The sequence below is a fragment of the Acomys russatus genome, chromosome 12 (assembly GCF_903995435.1).
Source record: "Acomys russatus chromosome 12, mAcoRus1.1, whole genome shotgun sequence".
In the NCBI taxonomy this organism is placed as follows: Eukaryota; Metazoa; Chordata; class Mammalia; order Rodentia; family Muridae; genus Acomys; species Acomys russatus.
In genome coordinates this window covers 43,963,601-43,985,971 of record NC_067148.1, presented here as the reverse complement: position 1 = coordinate 43,985,971, position 22,371 = coordinate 43,963,601, and the positions used below count along the sequence as shown (strand labels likewise).

At 51.0% G+C, this 22,371-nt stretch overlaps 1 protein-coding gene across 1 annotated transcript; it reads right to left on the bottom strand.

The window, feature by feature from the left end:
* Window positions 1-4,403: 4,403 nt before the first annotated feature.
* On the bottom strand, window positions 4,404-13,936 carry Agxt (alanine--glyoxylate aminotransferase). The gene is made up of 11 exons (XM_051154374.1): window positions 13,655-13,936; window positions 13,369-13,561; window positions 12,327-12,391; window positions 11,714-11,814; window positions 10,526-10,596; window positions 9,497-9,581; window positions 8,483-8,578; window positions 7,714-7,783; window positions 5,643-5,738; window positions 5,145-5,273; window positions 4,404-4,726 (listed from the first exon to the last, which is right to left on the bottom strand). The coding sequence occupies exons 1-11, from the start codon at window positions 13,883-13,885 to the stop codon at window positions 4,619-4,621; spliced, it is 1,245 nt and encodes a 414-aa protein (XP_051010331.1). The 5' UTR covers window positions 13,886-13,936; the 3' UTR covers window positions 4,404-4,618.
* Between the last annotated feature and the right edge of the window lie 8,435 nt (window positions 13,937-22,371).

Below are 22,371 nucleotides of genomic sequence, written 5' to 3'. Positions count from 1 at the left end.
ACACGTAAGAGAGCCATGCCTCATGTGTGGAGGTCAGAGAACAACTTGTAGAAGTTGGCTCTTTCCTTCTACCGTATGGTTCAGTCCAGGCATTGAACTGAGGTCGTCAGAGGTGGTAAGGGCGAACCTTTACCCATTCGGCTGTCTCATCAGTACTCAAGGGAACATTTTGAAACCAGCTCTAGTCTACTGCCCTTTAAATAGCCTACTCGAACACACAGTGTGAAGGTGCAGGAGCAGATGCAGTACTCTTGAAAGCTTACCACAATGACCCCAGTAAGGACCAGTTAGACTGCCATGAGGGTCAGGAAACTTTGCCAAATGGTGCTTTGTCACCAAGATGCAGTGCTAGACATGTGACCTATGGTAGAACAGGATGTTAGGGATTCTGGACCTTGCTCTGTAGGCACCAACGCAGGAGGCACATCCTCTTTGTTCTCATTAGAAGGGAGGACTAGAAAGGTGTGTCTACTTGGAAGAGGACAGTGTAAGTTCTGGATCTGACCCACACTAACTCTCCTGTCCTAGACAAGAGACAGGCCTTGGAAGACATGATACAAAATGGTCCTGTACTGATGGTACCATGCAGATCAGAGCCAGGAAAGCTCACTGACAAGCTCTTCAGTGCCTTACATAGGTGTTCAACTTTTAACATTTCTACATGGCCTGGTGGCCTACAAATGAGCTGGGATAGATACAAAGCTATTCTGGGACCTGTGTGGTGTGTGGACCACAGACTGGACATGGCTACAGGCTTACAAAATGCACTCATTCCATAAGGCAAATGGGGGGAAGTTTTGTACCATCTCAAAATCTGCCACACAGGCAAAATCCTTGGGCTCCGAGGCCTAGCACAGGCCGAGCCTTTGCCCTACCTACCTTAGTGACCTCTCTGGATCTTGAAGACTAAATGCACCTCATCCAGGACTGTCCATCAACTAAGTGACTGGGGTAGCTGTCACTTTTGAGTGGGACCAGCACACAAGTGGCCTCTACAGCAAGTTTGTGTCACGGTATGACCATAGTCTCTGATGTTATGTGGATCCCTGCAAGTGTCGTCATAGGAGCTAAGGTCCTAGAGCAAGGAAGTGGCATACACAACAAAAGGAAAGAGAGAGGGAGGGAGAGAGGAAGGGAAGGAGGGAGGGAGGGAGGGGAGGAGGGAGGGAGGGACTCAGGCGTATTGAAAAAAAAAATCTTTTAATTTTCCCATAAAGAAAGTTTCCTTCCCTGAGTCCTGGGTTGTTGAATTCTACTGAACACATAAGGGAAAGAAAACATCTCCAGTTCTAGATAAGCGTTATCAGAAAATGAAGGAGAAGTACTGTGCAATAGCAAAGGATGGGAGCACTGTGAGCACCATGCTGCAGGCGCACTCAGGAACTACAGAAAACCTGCCCCTGACACCATTCCTAAACTGAACACACACACGCACACACACACACGCACACGCACACACACACCAAATATAGAAACATTTTAAAAACTCAAACATTAAGAGCTTTTCAAGACTGAAGTCCTCCTCACCATCTAGTCTGGCATTTGGGTTTGCATCCGTCCACAGCGAGGTGAGAAAGAAGGACAACAAAATGCCAGCATTCCCAGGCATCTTGATTGTGTGCTTAGAAAATCCAATGGAATCTACAAGGGAGTCACTAGAACTGTGAGCCTTGCAAGGCTGGGAAATGTAAGGCTAATATAAAAAACATATAGAAAAGAAGCAATTGCCAATGAAAAAGAATTAAATGCCTTTTATAGTACCAGCAAAATAGCAACCCCCTAGTAATAAATATAGCAAAAGTTATACACAAGGCCTCTACAATGAAAATCTGAAACATTGCTTAGAGAAATTTGAAGTCATATACGTGCTCATGAATTCAAATTTATGGTATTTCTAAGATCTTCCAACCTGATAGTTGGAAAATTCCAATCAAAGTTCCAGGAAGCTATTCTGTAGAAAGAGACAAAATATGCCTAAGATTCATGTGGAAATTAGAAGGTTTTAGAATAAGAAAATCTCTTACCACCCCCACTACCTCTTCTCCTTGCCTCTTCCCCTCTCCTTCCCTTTCTCTCACCCCACAGAGAGAGAGAGGGGGGCAGGGAGGGGGGAGGAAGAGAGAGAGATTGATTGCTTCATATTCAGACTTACTGGTGGCTGCAAATTTTGAGACCAAAAAGCAGGCAGAGTAGAACAAACGCCAGAAACCAAGCCACACATGATCAATGATCTTTGCAGGTCAATTGAATGGAGAAAGCAAGGTTTGTTTAACAAGCATACCGTTGGGGCGACCGGGTACTGCCATGAAGAAATACGCTTTGCTCTGTGTCCACACCATGAAACAAACAATATAGACCTACATTATAACTCCATAGACATCACAGTCTCAACGTAGGAAAGACTTCTGGGGCAAGACACACATAGCACAGATCACAGAAAGAAAACCCATAGAGTTGCACCAAATGTAAACATACCTGCTCTTTGGAGCCATCAGTAGGAAAACAAATAGGTGAGCCACAGAGCAAGAAAACCCTTGGGCCACAAACAACTGATTGGGTTGAGAATACATTTTTTTAAAAAATCTATTATGGTGCTGGGGAGATGGCTCAGTGGGTAAAGTGCTCACCAAGCAAGCGTGGAAACATAAGTTTGGATCCCCAGTAGCCATGCAAAAGCTGGTTACAGCTGTGCACACCTGGAATCCTAACACTAGGTGAGGGAAGGGGCGGAGACAGGTTTGCTGGAGAGCCAGCCTAGCCAAAATACGCAAGACCCTGAGCCACAAATTAAGGTGGAAAACCACTGGAGGAAGACACTCCAAAGTTTACCTCTGGTTTTCACATGCATAACACACACATACACACACATACACACACACACACACACACACACACACACACACACACACACACACACACACACACAGGAATTCAAGGACTATGGCAAACCACCAACCAAAAGAGGAAAAAAAATCTATATGTGAGCAAACTATGTGGACTGACACTTCTCTAAAGATGGTTTGCAAGTAGCTAGCAGCACATGAAAAGATACAGGCATTGTCAGTCACTAGGGGAGGGCACATCTAACTACATTAGTTTGACAGTTGCTAGAACAAAAGGATGCTAGCCACCTGGGCAAGGAGGTGGAATGGCCACAGCTCTTGTATATAGCATCTCTTGTAACTGAAATCCATCTCTACTTGGAATAAGTGAAAGAATACAATCACACAAAGCCTTGAATTGGGAGGCTGTTTATCAAAGGCCCAAACTGGACACAAATCAGGTGTCCACCACCTGCAGGTAAAGCGACAGTGTGGCCATGCAGGTGAGGACAACTAGACACACATGTGCCAGAAGGTCTACGGTGCTGAGCAGACCCTGGCCAGAGAATGTGTGTGGTCCGCGGGGGACACAGCTGCTCTTCGGGGTCCTGGGCAGGGGATCTTCCACTGGGTGACTCTGGAGTTCACTCTCAGACCAGCACTTGCACCTCAGAGTCTGCCTCTTGGGAGATGAAACCAAGTCATGGCTGCTCTGCTCTCTGGACAAAGGCCAGGCTTTAAGTGACCATGTGGCCCTGGGCTCTCCAGTCTCTTCTCCAAGGCCCCCCTCCCTGCTCCAGGTCCCCCTGATGGTACTGATAACAGCTATTCTGTGACTATGCCTGTGTGTCTCTCAAGACTGCCTCTTCTGGTCACCAAGAGCCGTGGGGCAGCCGCCTCTGCTGGCTCAGGAACCTACCCCAGAACATAGCTTTGGCCAGTTGCATCAGGGATGTGGGCATTGCCAGGTCAACCATTCTCTGCTGGGAGGTGCGTTCCTACTGATTTTCTGGTAAAGGGGGGGCTCTCTAGTCTTGGGAAGAGGGGGACCTTTCCAGCCTTCCTCTTTGGATCTCTGAGTACATACAACTGTCCGGTATGTGCCAGGCATTTAATGTGCCAGATAACTGGGCCGGAAGTGAGCTGTGGGAACAAGCAGAGCAGGGAACTGGGCCTCAGGGTCTACTCAGGTGACTATGAAGCATCAGGGCTAAAGATGGAGGATGTGGGCCTCATGATCATGAGCTCAGGTTCTCTCTCTCTCTCTCTCTCTCTCTCTCTCTCTCTCTCTCTCTCTGTGTGTGTGTGTGTGTGGTGTCTTGTCTTTATGAGTGTGGTTTCTTGTAGATCCACTTGAAGATACCATTATGAGAGTGTGTTGGGGGTTGGTGAGCTATGTTTGGAAATTGAAGATAGTATCCTCCCCCTGGGGAAAGGATCTGTGTGCAGGCTCTAGAATAAAGGGCTCTTTTCAAAGGGCCACACTAGGGCTGTGCAGCCGAGGGGGCTGCAGGACCCTTTCCTATACCCAGCCCCACACAGTCAGAGGAGTTGCCTGACCAGCACTTTATTGACTATCCCCAAAGGTCAGTGGCCTACAGAGTGCAGCTCCATCAGAAGGTGGGTAGCGTGCTGTTTCACAAAGGTCCCATTTGTGGGGAGAAGGGCAGCGTCACCCTGTTACTTCCCGAGGAGCCTGGCTGCATCAGAAGTTTTGCCTGGTGGCCTTGCACAATCTTTTGGTTCCTGCTCTACTCCCAGCTCCTTCAGGAGGGCATAATCTGGTGAGAGGATGCTCACAGTTTGTTCTTAGGACAACGTTGGAGGGCCTCCCTCAGGGCTTCGGCCACGCGGTCCACATTCTCTGTGGTGGCGTTGTAGCCCAGGAGGCCAATCCGCAGCACCTGGTAGGCACAGAACAGGCAAAGGTGAGCCTCTGTCGGCAGCTTCTTCCCTGATGGGAGCTGGTCAGGATACGGTCCGTTCACCGCATGGGATCACCATCCATCTGGTATGCAGGAGGGAAACGCCTCACACTTCTGCATGCTACACAGAGGCTGGAGTCAACCCTCGCTTCTGTACCCAAAGCAGAGAGTACGGGGGTATGGCTGGGGAGGGTCACTCAGCATGCAGAGTGGATCTGGTAAAGTGATGTGTGACCTCCCCACTGTGGTGAAAAGGGTTGAGGATACGCCACTTCAAGTGATCATGCTGTCCTGGGCCCTGCGGTGACCCAACACAGACGGGGCATGCAACAGGATTCAATATGGAGTGTCTAGTGCCTCTCGCTACAAAGCTCTGGCTCTCCAGGAGTCTCCTCACCTTTTCCTCAGAGGGCCCAAGGCCTCCAGAGATCTCAATGTGGAAGTGGTCCAGCACATAGCTGACGATGTCCCTCCAGCTGTAGCCAGCAGGCATTGTCACAGTGGTGATTGTGGGTAGACGGGCTTCCTGCAATTAAGTACCAGGCTCAGCCATGTGGACTGAGGCCCTTCAGACCCTCCAGGGCCATTCGTATCCTCTGTGATGGTGGTCACGCTGCCTGACCTGTACTGGCTTTTAGAGTCCAGAGAAACGGCCAGAGAACAGCTTGCCACTCAGCTAGTGGCTGCAGCAGGGGTCCCTCAGCAGTGAATAGAGCTATCTAGAGATTCCCAAGGGCCTAAGAAGGTTGGGTCCACCCCCAACCCCCAGCTTCTGGAGGCTCAGGTCTCACTGAAACACTGTGCTTAGTTTCACCAATTGATTATAGCCTCCCCCTCCCCATTGGACTAGTGCCCGGATCAGTCAACTGACACCCTCTTTCCATGGGCTGCTCACCGGGTCCTTCACAAAGAGCTGTAAGCCCAGCTCCTGCAGGCGTTTGTGCAGATATGCTGTAACTTCCTTGTGCCGCTGCCATGAATTCTCCAGGCCCTATGGGGGAAAGGTGGCCATGACAGGTAGGCAGAGTGTTAGCCTCTCTATAGCCTATGTATACTGGGTAAGTTGCCACTTGAGAAGGCTGGGATCGCTGGCCATGTGGGTGTGATGTGATCACACTCAGGTCCCATTCATTGTGACCTCTGGTAAGTAGTCCTCCCTGCTCTAGCCCACACGATCACTCCCAGGTCTTAGTTTGCTCATCACCAACTGCTTTCCACTGGCCACTAGCAATCACCATCTTCTAGCCTCTTTCCCAATACTCTCCCTTCTTCCATTTTAGGGTCTCAGTATGTAGCTCAGGCTAGCCACAAACTCTTGATCCTGAGTCAACGTTCTGAGTGCTGCCTGGGATTACAGGTATCACCATACTTGGCTACCCATGACTTCTTTCTTTGCCTTACCCAACTCGGCCCTAGTCTTTTTTTCCACAAGGATGTGTCCCCAGTTCAGAGCCCTAGTCAGGGTGGAGGCAAATGTCTAAATCATGGGTCACCTCATCTCTAACCCAGTTCTCACGTAGCGACTTCATGAATGGTCCTAAAAATGCAAACATGGGAGTGGGCAGCAGAAATGGCTCAGCAGTTAGGAGCACTGTTGGCTCTTCCAGAGGTCCTGAGTTCAATTCCCAGGAACCACATGGTGGCTCACAACCATCTATAATGAGGTCTGGTGCCCTCTATTAGTGTGAGGGCATACATGCAAACAGAACATTGTATATGTAATAAATAAATAAATCTTTTTAAAAAAGGAATTAAAAAAATGCAAACATGGTAGCCACAACCCAGGGGCTCTTCCAGGCCTCTGGGCCTGGCAATGGTCTGTGAGGGACATTAGGACCCAGAGGAAGGTGACCAAGCTTTGGTTTTTTTGCTTTTGTTTTCTGTCCTGTGACCTATGCAAACAATTGGGCCTGTAGCCACTCTTCACCTCCATTTCCTGGGAGTGGATTTTGCACTGGACACAACTGCTGGCCAAGTTGGCCTGGAGCCTGCACATGCCTGCAGAGTGCCAGCCCCTTCTCTGGTGAGTGCTGCAGTGGCCAAGTGTGTCCCCAGGGCTTGCGCAGAAACTATCTTGGCTGGCAATACAGGAGCCACGGGTGGTGCTGGCTTGTGTCAGTCCGTGAGGTTTGTAATGAAGCTGATGGTTCACGCTTGTCATCCCAGGATTTGGCAGGTAGACGCAGAATTGGGATTCAAGGCCAGCCCAGAGCTCAGATACATAACAAGTCTGAAGCTAGCCTAAGTATATGCTACATGAGCCTTTAGTTTTGTTTTGTTTTGTTTTTTTTAAGCCAGAGTAACATTTTCTTGTTCCATCTGGTTCTCTGGATCATGTGATATCTTCAGACATGTTATTATGGAGTAAGTGTAGGCCCTGGCTTTGAACTTAGATTTTCCAGCTTCTAGAAACTATCAGCCAAATACATTTAACTATAAATTTTGCCTGTGGCTTTCTGGTAAACAGACTACAGCAGCATTGATTTGTCAACCAACTTGGCTGGCATATGTTCCATCGCGGAGATGCTGCTCACCATGCCTACCTGTCTCAGATGCTCAACTCTCTTCTGGGGGAGCCTCCCCCTTTCAGCCTCCCCTGTGATGTAATCTGCTCAGTAACTGAATGGTCAGACCCTGAGTGTGCCTCTGTCTGTCCAGGGCTCTGTCCTCCCACTCTGCCCTCAGCCAGTGCTCCACCTTCCTCTTTGAAGAAGCCAGTCCTTCTCCTACTCCCCTTCCCAAGACCTCCACCTTCCTGGCTACACTACAGTGTCTCCTACTCCAAAGCCTGGGTCTGATGGCAAACAACTTCACTGCTGTGTCAGGAGCCCTCTTGTCTCCTTTCTCAGAGCAATCTGGATCATGAGAAAGGAAGACTCCCACAGGTACCCACTCTGGGGTGCAATCAGACTAAAGGGTTTCCCTTATCTTCCCTCTCCCCATTAGGCTGAAGTCTCTCCTATTACCTGCTCTGAAATGAGCGCCAGGCTCTCCCTCAGGCAGTATAAACTGACAACAGGCGTGGTGTGATGAATTCTGGGGGAACAAAAACCAACAACAACAACAAAAAAGCCTGGTTCAGTGACATGGCAGGGACTGTGCCAGAAGCTGTCCCACCCCAACAGCTCAGGCTCTGTGGCAGGAGACAACCATTTCCCAAGGACACTTTCCTTCTTCAGAGTCACAGGGAGAGACCGAGTCACAGAGCCAGGGATGCCAGGGATGGAAGGCCCACACAGGGCCTGGCAATATGTGGGGGAAGGGAGGGGGTACATAGTTGATTGCCACCTTCCCACCAAGACTCCATGTTCCCACAAAGACAGCACTGGACCCTTTGTACCCCACTAGTCTAGAGTACCATTCTATACCCTGTCTCGGGTTTTGCACAAGACCTCTCAGGATTATGATTGAAGCCTATAGGACATCTGGTTAACCTTTCAAGAGAGGTAAACTGAGGCCTGGAATGGGAATATATAGCAGAGCCAGTGCAGAAAGCTGAGGGAGGAGAAGGATTATGGGAATGGTAGCGGGAGGGGGTTTATTAGACCCAAGCCTCTGGGCCAGGTGACAAGTGAGGTCTACATTTAATGGCTATCACAAGAGTCCCCCAGTTAGAGATCAGAGGCAAAAAGGCATGAAATTCAGAACTTGATGTGCATAGGCGATAAGAGGCTGGGCTCAGGGGGCAGGGCAGCCATCCTACCACCCTCATCCCTGGTCTCACCCAACACTCACATTCTGGTCTTGCCCTCACAGCCCCACAACTTGGCCAAATAGTTGATGTCTGTGTAGAAGGAGACTGGCTTTGTCTTCCGAGAGTAGATCTTGTGTCTGGGCAAGAGAAACCAGTCTGAGTACTTGCCTCTGGCTTTTGGCTGTCCTGTGTCACAGATGTGGGGTGCAGGGACAGAAAGCCTATTGAGGAGCTTTTGTTCATGGGATCTGTGAGTTTGTTCAGGCTGCCCAACCCTCTGGGGTCTTCATTACTGTGACTGTCTCTTCATTTCTCTCACTTCCTCCCACAGTTTGACCTGCCTCATTTCTTGGGGAAACTGAGGCCCAGGGTTGGGTTACACACTGCTTTCTCAGGCAAGATTCCCCAACCCTTCACTCCTCCCCCCCCCCCAGGAGCTTCTTTCTTCCCTATATGGCTCTCAGCCCCCACTTTCCCTATGGTGCTGCTGGTGTCTGCCTTGCCAGTCAGGAAGGATTCCTGACCAAACCAAATTCAACTCACTTGGGTTGGACCCCAAAGGCTGGTTGCAGCTATGGCCATTACTACTGAGTGCCTCCCCTCTCATGACCTTGTCTTTTTCTCCAACCCTCGCTATCTGTGCCCAGGATCTAGATACCAGGAGCCTGAGGTAATGGTAGGACCACAGAGTAAGGGGTGCTTGCCTGTCTCTGGCAGCTCATATGCCAATTCCTGGAAGCTGAGCTGGGGTTGAAGGGTGGGTACTGGGACCTGGGCATTCAGACACATTGGGTCACCCCTTTAGCATGACACTGGGAACCTCCTGAATGCCAACCTCTGATCTGGTCCTGCCCATAGCTCAGGCCCAGGCATGTGTCCTTCCCTTACCCACTACCCCGCAAGTCATCTTTGGAGCACATCTTGGCTTTCAGGACATCCCAGCAGGGTGTGCAGGGAGAGGTTTCCACATGGAGCCTTTCCCTCCCTCCCTCCCTCTAAGGGACAGCTGTGTCCCATCAGCATTCATACCCCAGCATGAGGTGTGGACCACTCACTTGGCCTTGTCACTGAAGGAGATGAGGGAGATCCCTGGTGGGGCGTTCAGGACCTTCTGGGAGCCAGAGTACAAGATGTCAATGCCTAGGATGCAGATGGAGGAGGGGATGTCTGAGAGGAAGTCCGAGGAAGTCACCCAATAGGTGTATTTGTCTGGTCTGTACTATGTCCTGTGCTCAGTGGACCAGGGTTTCAGGAAGTGTATAGGAGAATGCTGGTTTCAGATGTCAGCCCTGTTTTTGTCATACTTATGACCTACCTGGTGCTGTGTCCTTTCAGCATGGCTTCTCTGATCTCTGTGAACAGCCAGGCCTGGGCAGCACAGTGTAGCTTCTAAGGGATGGTCCTGACCCCTGCGCACTGGAGTCACTGTGTCTGACACACAGGACCCTGCCTCCTTCCTCTTATCTGCCGCTATTGTAACTGGAGGGCTCCCCCGAATACAACCCCCCCCCAGAGCAGCAGCTGCCTCCTACTGCACCCCCACACCCTGTCTGATGGCCTAGCAGAAACTCAGGCTGTTGACTCACTTCAGAGTCTGTGCTGCCCTCCTGGGCTACGCTGTGCATGTGATGTGTCCCCAGGGACTCATGTGTTGGAAAGCTGGTCCTTAGTGTGGTATGAGAGGGCTGGGGCCTCTAAGAGGCAGGGCCTATTGGGAAGTTTTTGGGTCGCTGGCTGTCCTCAGGAGTTGACCCTGCCTAGTTCTCAGAAAAAAGCTGTTATGAAAGAACAAGCCTTTCCCTTCCTGGTCTCTGGTTTTTCTTTCTCCTGCTTACTCCTACTGTGTTGCTGTTCTCCCTGAGGTGATGCAGGCAGGATCCAGGCCAGAAATCCTAGCATGCAGTTTGGACTTTCTGTCTAGCAAACATAACCTCTTTTTGTCAGGGCCTGTGAGACAGGACCATAAACCCAGCTGCGGTCCAGTGGTGAGCCTACAGGACCTGTCATATTGAGCCTTCTTGTAGCCTCAGAGTTTTGGCTGTGTGTGTGACCTGGAAGATGGAGGGTACAGGGCATGCTCTTACCTTGTTGGTCCATGTAGATGGGGACCCCGCCCAGTGATGCTACAGCGTCCACCAGGAATAGACACTGGTACCTAAAGAAGTCATGGGCATGAGGCAGCACAATGAAGCAGGAGGGATCCTGGGAGTTTGGATTTCAGCCTGGACTGGGTGTCTGGCTAGGGTGGGTGGAGCTTGGAAGGGCAGCAGGGAGCAGGGAGGGGTCCCTTTCACATCTTATATGGGGGTCCTTCCCTGATGCAGCTCCTTGAAGCCAGAAGCAGCAGTAACACTGGAGCCTGGGTGGGCGGGTCACGGCCCCGATGGCTCTGCTGTGGGACCTTCCAGAGACGTATGAGGGTCAGCCTAGGTAGCCAGGGTTCTGAGTACCAAGAGCTAGCGTGGATTTCAGTAACCTGGCAGCACAGAGGTCAGGGTTTCCCTCTACCAAGAGCTACGCACTTGGCCACCTGCTACAGACACATGGCCTTTAGAGGCCAGAGGCCAGCTCACATAACAGAGAGTGTGTTCATCCTCCTTTACCCAGGTTTCCTCATAGAGCCAGGTAAGCAGTCATGGGCAAGGTTTGAACCTCATAGATGCCTAATAGGGCTTCACGCATGGGCAGGACTCTGTGTGAGGGGCTGTTTCAGTGGGGCCCTGCCCACATGGGCTCCACATCCTTAAGGACCATGGTGGCCCCACCTTGGTATCCCTCTGTTGCCCTGGCAAGGTCTCCTTCTGTCCAGTGGTCAGCTCTACAGACAGCACTGCTGGGTTACCGAGGGGCTACCACGTGCAGCTCTCCCATAAACCTCTGTGTGGGGTTGGGGAAGCAGTGCGGGCAAGGGGCAGCTTTGGAGTCAGGGAACTCTCTGTGTGAGGTGGGAGCAGGCTGTGAAATGTACACAGCGGGTAGCATCAGCCCTTGGCAGCCATGGAATCCCCGCACCAAGTCAGTACCATAGAGGTGGGGGCAGGCTACTGGGTACTTGGTCCTATTCCAGCCTCATCAAGTAAAATAATGATAAAATGATACATATTGAGCCTGGAGCAAACCCTCTTATGCTGTGTGACAGTGGCAGGAAGGAAGGTGAAACAAAGACAGCTGGGTACCTTGCCGCTGTCACTACTGTAGCTCCCTGTGTGTATCATCCAGCCAGGCTATATGCTTGGCTCCGCCCTTGTACTGCCGTGCTAGGTCAGGCTTACCTTTGGCAGAGCTCCCCGAAACCATCTAGGGGCTGCACCACACCGGTAGATGACTCTCCATGGGTTAGGAACAGCAACACTGGTTTGTGCCGAGCCAGGCCCTGGGGGACAGAGGTGACAGCTGTGAGCAGAGCGGATGGGAACCTCTCCCTGGATCAGCCATCAGCTTACGAGGGCAGGGTCATGGTCATCCACATATACCCACATCCCTCCAGAGTGAAGCAGGCCAACTTAGAAAGCAGGAATGTGATGTACCTCACCCCCCCCCCACCCCCCGCATGCTGTCGGTGCACAATGAAGGAAGGAACTGAGTGGAAGGCTTTGCTGAGAAGAAAGAGTGGTCTGCACCCTGCCTGCCTTGTGGGCTGTCTGCTGGGACTGTCCTGACCCCACAGGGAGGGGTTGACACCTTAGAGTTCAGTAACAGGTTGTACCTCCCTGACATTAGTCTTGCCCACAGGACTGCATCCAGACTCCATTTCCTTTTTGGACACCTATTCCTAGGTATAGGAGCCCCTTCTATGGCCAGTCCTAGACACTGAGACAGAAGTCAAGCCACAGGTCTCAGCTTCCCAGCCCACCCCCATCCAGCAATGGGTCAGGGTCCCAGTACCTCCTCCACATCCCGCAAAGAGTAGTATTCTCCAGGGTTCTTGGTCATCTGGTGCACACAGGCTCCTGAGGATGGGGTGGGGGTGGGGGAGATGAGTAGTGACTAGGGAAGAGCGTGGAGGCCCCCTTCATCCTGGCTCCATAGACGAAATGGAGCATGCTCTGTGAGGGCTGCCTTTCCCATAGAGACAGCACTGTCCTGGCTTCCACTGCTTTGAGTGATCCCTCCTCAGGCTGTGGTACCCGAGGCAGCCTCATCACATAGACCACATCTGTATGAGGTCCCCTTGAGCACTGCAGGTATTATGGGATCCCATATCTCACACTGATGAAAGACTGAACAAAGGGTGAAACGATGAAGCAGGCCTTGACCTGTGGGTCTGGTGACACCAGGAACCGAGCACCTGTCCTGCTTCTTGTCTCTGAGTCCCATGTCACACGACTGTGCTCACAGCCAGAGTCCTAGCAGGAAAGGGACCTGAACCACCCAAGTCTCAGCAAGGGGCAAAGAGGAGGGGCTTGCCTAGGTACTAGAGCCTGGATGACTGATGTCCTTCAATGCTGTGCCACACATTTGTGAATCATGAAGGCCATTTGCAAATGCCAGTGTCTACCAGAAGTCTGGGTGTATGCCTACTCTCTTCTATCTCAGATTATGGAGGAAGATCCTCATTTTTCAAATGAACAGGGCTCTGAGATTTGGGAGAGTCAGCCTCTGAGATGGCAATCTTCTTGAGGACACCAGAGAGCGGCTGGGGCTCGGATCAGGGGTTTTCCTGCAGCATCTCTCCCTTGCATTCCAGAAACAATCTTGTCCTAACTCTGCAAGGCCAGTCTGCTGTCATGCTCTGGGGCTCGGAGAATGCCCTGGTGCCTGCCCGGAGGAGGCAGCACCCGGGAGAGATGGAGGCACATTAGGGCTCCAGGAAGGAGGGCCCAATCAGAAGGCACAGGCTGGGCCCTCATCTGCTGGAGATAGCTACTGGGTTCCTCCAGGAGGGCTCTGAAGGGATGACAGGAGGTCACAGGCCACTCTCTCTTACCAATGCGCTCAGCAATCTCTGCAGCCCTCATTCCCCAGATGCCATTGGCTCCAACTAGAAAGGAATCCCCAGGTTCTAGGAGGTTGAACAGGGCAGTCTCCATGGCACAGTGTCCCGAGCCGCTGACAACAAGTGTGAGGGGGTTCCTGGTCTGGAACACATACTGGATGCCTTGCTTGATCTCATCCATGATCTAGACAGTAGGTACATAGGTCAGACCCTCTTCTCTGTCTGCTATGAGTGATACCATCACCCCTAAACAGAGGCTGTTGCCACCAGGGCCTACCTGAAGCATCTCTTTCTGCATGTGGCCGATTATCCTCAGACCTCCGGCTGCCAGCACTCGTGGAGTCAGGTTGGAGGGCCCTGGACCCAACAGGAGCCTCTTTGGAACTGACAGGGGCTTCCTCAGGGCCTCTGGGGGTGGCACCAACAGCTGGAGCGAGCTCATGGTCCGTACCCAACCTGGTGCTCTGGAGTTCAGTGTCACACTGGCCTTGGCCAACATCCGGAACATTTCCCAGCTAGCCCTGCGCCGAACTCAGAGGCGAGGACTGGCTGATGAGTCCCTGTTGCTCCTGCCCTTTTTATTGTCAATTTAACCCTGATCAATGTTTGTCCTTCTGTCAGGATGGACAGGACAGCAGAGATGTGGACCTTCCACAGGGGGAGGGGAGCCTCTGGTGCCCTGACAAAAAAAAAACAGTAGTATGAAGGCCATCCCACACCTCTCCCTGGGTCCCCATGAAGCCCAGCCAGGGCTCTGAAAGTTTCTTCAAGGGTCGGAGAGCAAGTGCGTGAGGCCTGTAGGACTGAAGTATTGCAGTCACCTACCTGAGCAGCAGGTCCCATAGCAGCCAGGGTGGAAGTGGGCTGTGGCCCAATACTGCTTCATTCATTTGGTGCGGCCTGTATGTGCGAAGTGCAGGGCCACCCACCACAGCATGGGTTAGCCTCTCGGGGGAAAACTGACCTTCTCTCCCTAGCATTATCCATCACCAATAGCAAATAGATGGGGTGGGATTCATGCTGGAAATGTGGGTGGCTTGGAAAAACTAAAAGTGCATATGAGGTCGGGAATGGAAAAGCAGCGGGAGAGAGATAATGGAGAAATTGAACTGGAGAGGTGAGGAAGGGGTGGGGTGGATCAAAACACATTACACGCATGTACAAAATTCTCAAGTAGTTCATGATGGGTGGATCTGGACCCAGGGGTGTCTGCTCAAACTACTGTACCAACCAAGGACAATACATGCAGTAAACATTGAACCCCTATTCAGATCTAGCCAATGGATAGGACATTCTCCATGGTTGTGTGGAGAGCAGGGACTGACTCTGACATGAACTCTGGTGCCCTATATTTGACCACTTCCCCTTGGTGAGGAGGCCTGGTGGCACTCAGAGAAAGCATAAGCAGGCTACCAGGATGAGACTTGATAGGTTGTGATCATATGGTTGGGGAGGGGGTCCCCTTCTGTCACAGACCTAGGAGAGGGGAATAGGGTGAAAGAGGGAGGGAGGGAGGAATGGGAAGACACAAGTGAGGGGATAACAATTGAGATGTAATCTGAATAAATTAATTTAAAAAAAAAAGAAATTCTTAAGTAGTAACAAGAGTTACCCCTTAAGTCAGCAAAAATAAATAATTAAATCCTTTAAAAGACAAAATATCATATATTTTTGTTTTTTAATATATTGATAACTAAAAACAGTTCATTGCAGACATATATTTATACTGGTGGACAAATCTGTCCACTGAATTTCAGAGGTTGGAGAGGAAAAGAAAACAATTATTTACAGAGTATTTTAATGCCCTAACTACATTTTTGTTTTGTTCATATTCTGCCTTCCAGTAGCAGAATATCTTTGTCAAGAATGTGTGTATGTGCGTGTGCATGCGTGTGTGCACGCTTGTGTGGGCATGCTTGTGTGTACATTTCATTTACATTCACAGACACAGGATTTGGGGCCCAATGGGGCCCCACAGACTGTATTTGCTGTCCGTGGTTTGGCTGGTGGATAGGTGCATCTCAGCAAATGTGTATGTGTGTGTGAAGACTCTACCATACTCTCCTTCTCATGCATTTATCTACACGAGACCCCGCACACAGACATGGAGAGTCCACCTCACAGTTCCCTTCATGCACTCACCGAGACACTGCACGGAGACTGACCTCTCTCGTGACCTCCTTCATGCAGTTTATACCCTCACATGGGACAGTCTCGTATCCGCACATTAACTCTCATGCCCGTGCTCACACAGACTCACACAAGTCACACTCACAAAAATTCACACTCACACATGCAAACCTCACGTATGTTACACATAGTCATATACAAATTCTCACACGCATACATATGTGCCAACTCACACCCACTGATGCTCACACTCAGCTTTCTCTCACACAAGCACATTAACATCCACAGTCACACGCAGCTCACACCAGCTTTTACACACACATAAATTCAACCTCATTCTCACACTCACATACCCTCAGGCTCATCTACCGCAGACAACTTCGCCGTAAGGATTTCCCATGCCCCCTCACTGTCAGAAGTCTCTTGGGTCAAATGCACACTCACGACCAGCTCTCTCAGAGCGCTCTCTCTCTTTCCTGCTTTCTGGGTCAACATTCAAGAAGAATGAATAAAACTCACTTCCCTAAAGAGGAGGAACCAGCCCAAACTGAGAGTCCTGGGAAGAGGCCACCTAACCTTCCCTCCCTGCTTTGGTGAGGCCCCATCTCTGTATCCCAGCGCAGGGGAGGCGGAGTGTGAATGCTAGCCTCTGAAGACTAGGTTATTTCCTCATGGTGCTCGGGAGTCAGGCTGTAGTCTCACAGGACCTGAGGCCCCTTTGAAGGGGCAACTCTGGACTTTGACAGTCGGGGACAGTGAGGTCACATGCATCCAAACACAACAGGAGCCAGCACAGTGGCCAGAAAGCAGTGGTGGCCCAGGGACCTACTCCTGAGCTGGACAGAGCATAGGGTCAGGCACCTGGGCTATGGGATCCCATGGTCACCAATCCTAATACTATGCATGAGCTTCCAGGCCCCAGGTCATTCCTTCATTCCAAGTGTACTCAAGCCCTCACCACCAAGCCCCTCCACTCGGTGGTATAGCTGAGAAGCTCCTACTTCTGAGCAGTCCCTACTTCCCAAGGGACGGCACCCTCACTCGGCTCAACTTTGCTCTAGCTTCCTTGCCTCTGAGCCTCCTCTTTCCTCCAGGACCCCTACCCCAGGTCCACCAAGCCCTAATTGCAGGAATTTTCTGGACCATTGTCTTTCGATGGCTCTTTGGGTTTTGGATGGCTTTGATCCCTTCCTCCCCTCGTGTGTTCCCTCTGGTCATCTAACAGATACATCTGGGATCCTGCACACAGTGGTCTCTCTACCTGGAATGCTTTTCCCTTTTTTCTGTCTCTGCTTCCTCTTGGAATCCTGGGAAGAACCCATCCCTAGAACTTCTACATGGTTTTAGATGTCCTTCTTCAGGCCACATGTGTAACACTATATGTTTACCCACTTTCCCTTCTTGCCAGGGCCCCCTCACATATACTGTGCAACTCTGTGTGCCCAGTATGGCTCATGGGAGGTAAAGAAAGTGAAGGGCCACTCTGAGGGGAGTGGGTGCAGCCCATCTTGAACCAGGAAGGTATGCACTTTGCTCAGGGCCGAAGAAGGGCTCACCTGTGCCGACAGAGCCAGGAGCCAGGAGCTGTTGCAATGCTGTGAGGGCGTTGTCATAGGTCCCGCACTGATTGGGAGCTGGGGCACTGACAACAGTAAACACCAGTTCAGGTAACGACCCCGGTTTCCCTGGAGATGAGGGCCACATGAGAAGCTGGAAGAAGCCTCCTGGAGTCAGTGCGTCAAACAGGGGCCAAAAGTGTGTCACAGATGGGCCTTGACCAGCGGTGTGTCCAAGGGTGGGTGTGTCAGATCCACCTTAGAACCTGAGTGGCTGAGGGGTCCCAGTAGGGTCCTAGCTCTCCAAACAGAGTCCCACGGGGGGCCCAGCACTTGTCACTCCATACCATGATCTGAAACAGTGGAGGCAGCTTCTGTGGCCTGTGGGCCAGGACTTTATCCTTAAGTAGCATGTTTCATGACCCTAGAGTATGCCTCATAAGACACTATGCCATCTGCTTCTGTTGTGGGGTCCCTCAGGCCTCCTACAGGCTGCCTGTTCTTGTCAATATCCCCGAGAGGTGTGGTTCTGTGACTTCCGGGCTGAGGTGGCCATTGAGACCCAAAGAGTTCATCTACTGGTGACAGCCAGTATAAATATATATATTCACAATGAACAATATTTAGTTATCGACATACAAACAACATTTTGTCATTAGAAAAATGACAAAGAGATTTATGTATTATTTTTTTTCTGACCTAAAAGAGTGACTTTTACTATTTGAGAATTTTATACGCTCATATAGTGTGCTTTGATCAGATCCATCACCTTCTTTTTTCTCCAGTTTCTCCATTGTTTCCCCCTCCAAACCCACAGCTTTAGCTGGAGGGGAGAACTTCTGGTGTCTACCATCTTACTGCTGTGCAGCTCTGCAGGGGTCCCAGCCCAATGAGCTCTCTTCAGGTCAGGATCTGGGGGGGTTACAAGTTGGTCTTTGCCAAGTATGTATCCAGCAGAATCAGTCCCACCAAGCAGCCCCAGACCCGCCAGCTCTGGATATCTGTTTTGGTGGTGGGGTGGTGGTGGTGGTGGTGGTGGTAAGTACCACAGGCCAATGTCCTGACCACCCATTTGGTGCAGTTTCCTCAACTGTACCCAGAGCTCAGGATGCAAGGCACTCACACATGAAAGGTGAACACTCTTGTTAGACTGGGCATGGGAAAGAGGGCAGTGGAAGGCCTGAAATCCAGCTAAAAAGAGGTGTCCCATCCTGACTTTGGGTCCCAAGGTAGAAGTCAAGGGTCCAAGGGTGTGGGCCATGGGATGAGGTGGAAGAAGGAGAGGGAGGAGAGGGAGGGGGAAATGATGTAATCCGTACACTATTCATATGTAAAATTCTAAAAAGATAAATTAAAAAATTAAAGACAATGTAAACCTTTAAAAAAAAGACTTGAGGTCTATCCTAAGCTGCCTTTCGCCAGGCCCTGTGGCTGACTCTGTATTCAGAGCACTGTTCTGGCTCCTATTCTCTTACCCTGCCATCTTGCCTTATGCAAGCCTTGCACATCTGAGCCCCAGACAACCTTCCTACCCACAAACGTATCTCCAGGCAACATCAGAGATGCTCCTGTCTCAAAAGAGCGATTGGGTCATGGGGCAAACAAAACTCCAAAGTAAGAACCAGGTCTCCCTCTGGACCCTATCACCTTGAAAGAATGCTCAGTCCTCATGCCACAACCTGCTGAGTGTTGGGCATCACTCCCTGGTCAAGGACTAGGGGTCCTCCTTAGGAATCTTGGTACAGCCCCTAAATTCTGAGAGCCCAGGAGCTGGAATATCAGGGGTTTTCCAGGAAGCCATCAGCATTCCTCTCCCTGGTTCTACTGGTCCAGGCATGTTTTCATGGGTGTGGCACGGCCTACCTGGGTCTTGCCTGGGTTCCTAGAACAGGGAATCCCCAACCTCATCCTCAAGACCCTCCCAACCCCAGGGACTGTGAAAGGAGGCTCCTTGTGGCCTTGGAGAGAGTGAGGCCTGGCCTCCTGGAAGTGGTGTAGGAAGGATCACATAGGGTCATTTCAGCCCTGCATTCTGAGATCTGGACTGTGTCCTCAGCCCTAAGGCAGGAGTAGGCACTCAAACATCAAGGGATGTGGTTGCCAAGGAGACCTCAGATGATAGTTCTTGCTGGATCTCTGGCTGTGATCTCAGAGGCCTGGACCCCACAAACCTACAAGGTCTCCTCCCCTACCCCACAGGACAGCCTATCACTTATTTCTGGCCAGTGACATAGACTCCAAACTGGAAGGTTTAATTTCCTGAGGTACCTTCCAGGCAGGTAGGCTTGCTGGCCCAGGCAGTCAGTCACATCTAGAGCCCATACATGCATGGATGCCAGCATGCCAGTACTGTCTAGGAAATGGGCAAAGTCCACACTGGTCTTGGCCAGTCTTGGTAGTTATGGTTGTTGTGTGATGGACTGTGCCCCCAAATGTGTGTTCTAATTCTGACTCTTGTTACTTCTGATGCTGATCTTGCATTTATGTCTTTGCAGTGTGGTAAGATGGGCAAGTCTGCATTAGGGTGGGCCTAATCCTATGACTGCTAACCCTATAAGAAAAGGGATTTTACACACACACACACACACACACACACACACACACACACACACACACACAGAGAGAGAGAGAGAGAGAGAGAGAGAGAGAGAGAGAGAGAGACAGATGATAGGATGGAGAAAGGAGAAAAGCATACACACACCTACACAAAAGGTGATACACACATGTACATATACACACAGAGGCATACACACACACATACACAGAGAATTGACACACATAGATACACTCACAGACGTAGACATACAGACAGACACAGATATACACTGCAACTCAGAAGCCTGGTGAGGCAGCCACAGCCTAGGGCAATTACAGTCACTGAAAGTAAGTGAATCAGGGAAGACACTAGCCTAGAGGCTTCAGAGATGGGCCTTGATCTTGGACAGCTTAGGCATTTGTCATCACAGCCATGGGGGACAGTAGCCAGCTCTAAAGCCTGGCTCACCTAGGGTTTTATCACCAACACCTGCAGGCACTGAGCATGGAAGTGCACTGCAGCTCACCTAAGTGCCCATCCCAGCTGCCACCGCCACCTGGGTCCTCAGGCCTCGGTGTCTGCTCTCTCTGCTTTCCCTGCTTCATTTGGACTCCACAGCTCACATTTAGCCACTCGTCTGAGGGCCAGCACTGTCTCTTTCAGAGCCTTGTAATGTTCTTTTTCCTGTGAAACTGCCCCCCCAAAGACTTTTGAAACAACTTTGAGGCAGGGTACACATAGGAGAGGGGAGAATTCCTCATTCAAACTCTCACAGTTCTCACAAACGACTGAGCACTGTGTCAATATCAACCCCCAGCAAGACTGTACAATACCTTATGGCTGCCTGCCAGGTAAATACAGGCTGAGAACCAGGCAGGTGCTCTGCCACACCCAACCTTGCCTTGGGAGCAACTCCCCACCCCTCCACTCCCACAGCCCATGCACCCCCAATCCTCCCCTGGTTTCTATAGATTGGTCTAGAAACTTTCTGTGGCTGTGAAGGCTTCTAATCCTGAGAACTACTAGCCTGGCCCTACAATCCTTCTGTGCCTGACCATTTGGAGTACCAAGGGACACTGCCTGAGAGCCAGAGAATCAGGTCCAGCGCAGACTGGGATCTACATTGTGTGCGTGTGGTGATGGTGGGGGCTCAGGAGCTGGGTGCTGTCCACTAGCATCTGAGGGATTTTGGAAGATTGATAGATACAACTTGAGGGAAGATGCTAGGGACCCATTGCCATCTGGGATCCCCACTTTTCCTGGACTCCTGGACCTTTCTTTGGGTCTTCTAGCCTTCCCCGGATTCTCCTGACCTTCTCTGAACTCCACAAACTTCCCTAAGTGCCCGTGGTCTCAGACAAGATTTCTCTCTGACTCCCATTACTCTCACTGGTTTACCCTAGACTTTCCGGGGGGTCCCCTGGACATCTCTAAGGTCCTCTAGTCTCCTTTGGGATTCCTTTGACCCTCCCTGGTCTCCCTAGACTTTTCTGGGACCCGCCCCCACTGGCTGTCCTTTGGGCTCCTCTAGCTTTCTTTCTGATCCTTCCTTGCTTCCTGGTCTCCCCTGGCCTTCCTTGGGATCCCCCGACCCTCCCTAGGTTCTCTTAGGATTCTCCTGATCCTCTCTGATCCTCCCTGGTCTCCCCCGACCTTCTCTGGCACCTTCTGACTGCCCACAGGCTCTCCTGGGCTTCCCTTAGGACCCCCTGGCCCTCTTTTGTTTTGGGTTCCAATAATCCTCCAAAGCTTTCCTGTGTCTCTTGCCACCGTGACTTGAACTTTGTACTTTTTTCCTCATAATAAGTCACAGCTGTGAGTGAATTGTTCTAGCAAATTAAAAAGGCGTGTGCATCCTGTTCTCACATCCAAGAAAGTCCCCAAGAGATACCATGATTCTATACCGGAAGACTATGGCCTCAATATAGACGCGCCTGCCTGGCACCCACGTCAGCAGCGGCCCTGAGAAAGCCAGAGTGACCAGTGCAGCAGCACAAGACAGGTTCAGAGGGATTCCGGGGGTGGGGTGGGGGGTGGGGATCACAGGGCTGGCTACCCAAGCAGCTACCGGCTAGGATGATAGACAATGGTACTCCCCGCGGAAACAGCGACACCTAGTGGGCACACTGCAGCTGCCGTGTGTCACACACCCACTTCCTCATAGGCAAACAACTTTTTGCTCCTTTTAAAGGCAAGAAGCGTTCCAGGCAATGATGCATGAGCTAAAGAGTGACAAGTATGGGAAGCAAACGGTTTGAAGAAAAGTTTATTTTTTCTCAGTGCTTCAGATGTTTCAGCCCACAATCGGCTCAGGTATCCCCACGCCTGTGGTGACGCAGAGCATCATGGGGCGGAAGAACCTTCTGATTGCATGGTAGCCAAAGAAGCTGAGAGACAGACAGACGGGGACCCAGACAGAGAGGAGTAAAGGTGCTAGACATGATAAAGTCCCCTAGGAACATGGCCCCATTGACTTCCAAACGTTTCCATCATCCACCATAGATTAATCCATTGACTAGGTCAATGGGTCCAAATTCCTCTCAAGGACTACTAGTGAAAGCAAGCCCTTAACCCATGGGCATTTGTGGGGTGAGGGCATTTCCAACCCATAAGAAGGAGGGACACAGAAAAGTCAGAAGAGGACTTGTACCTCTGCCAGCCCTGTGCACAGTGCCTTGCCATGGCATGTGGGCCCAGATCCCACAGCTGACTTGTGAGAAGGCAATGTGGGAAGCTGGGACATGGGCCTTCTGCGTAAGGAACTCTTAGCCT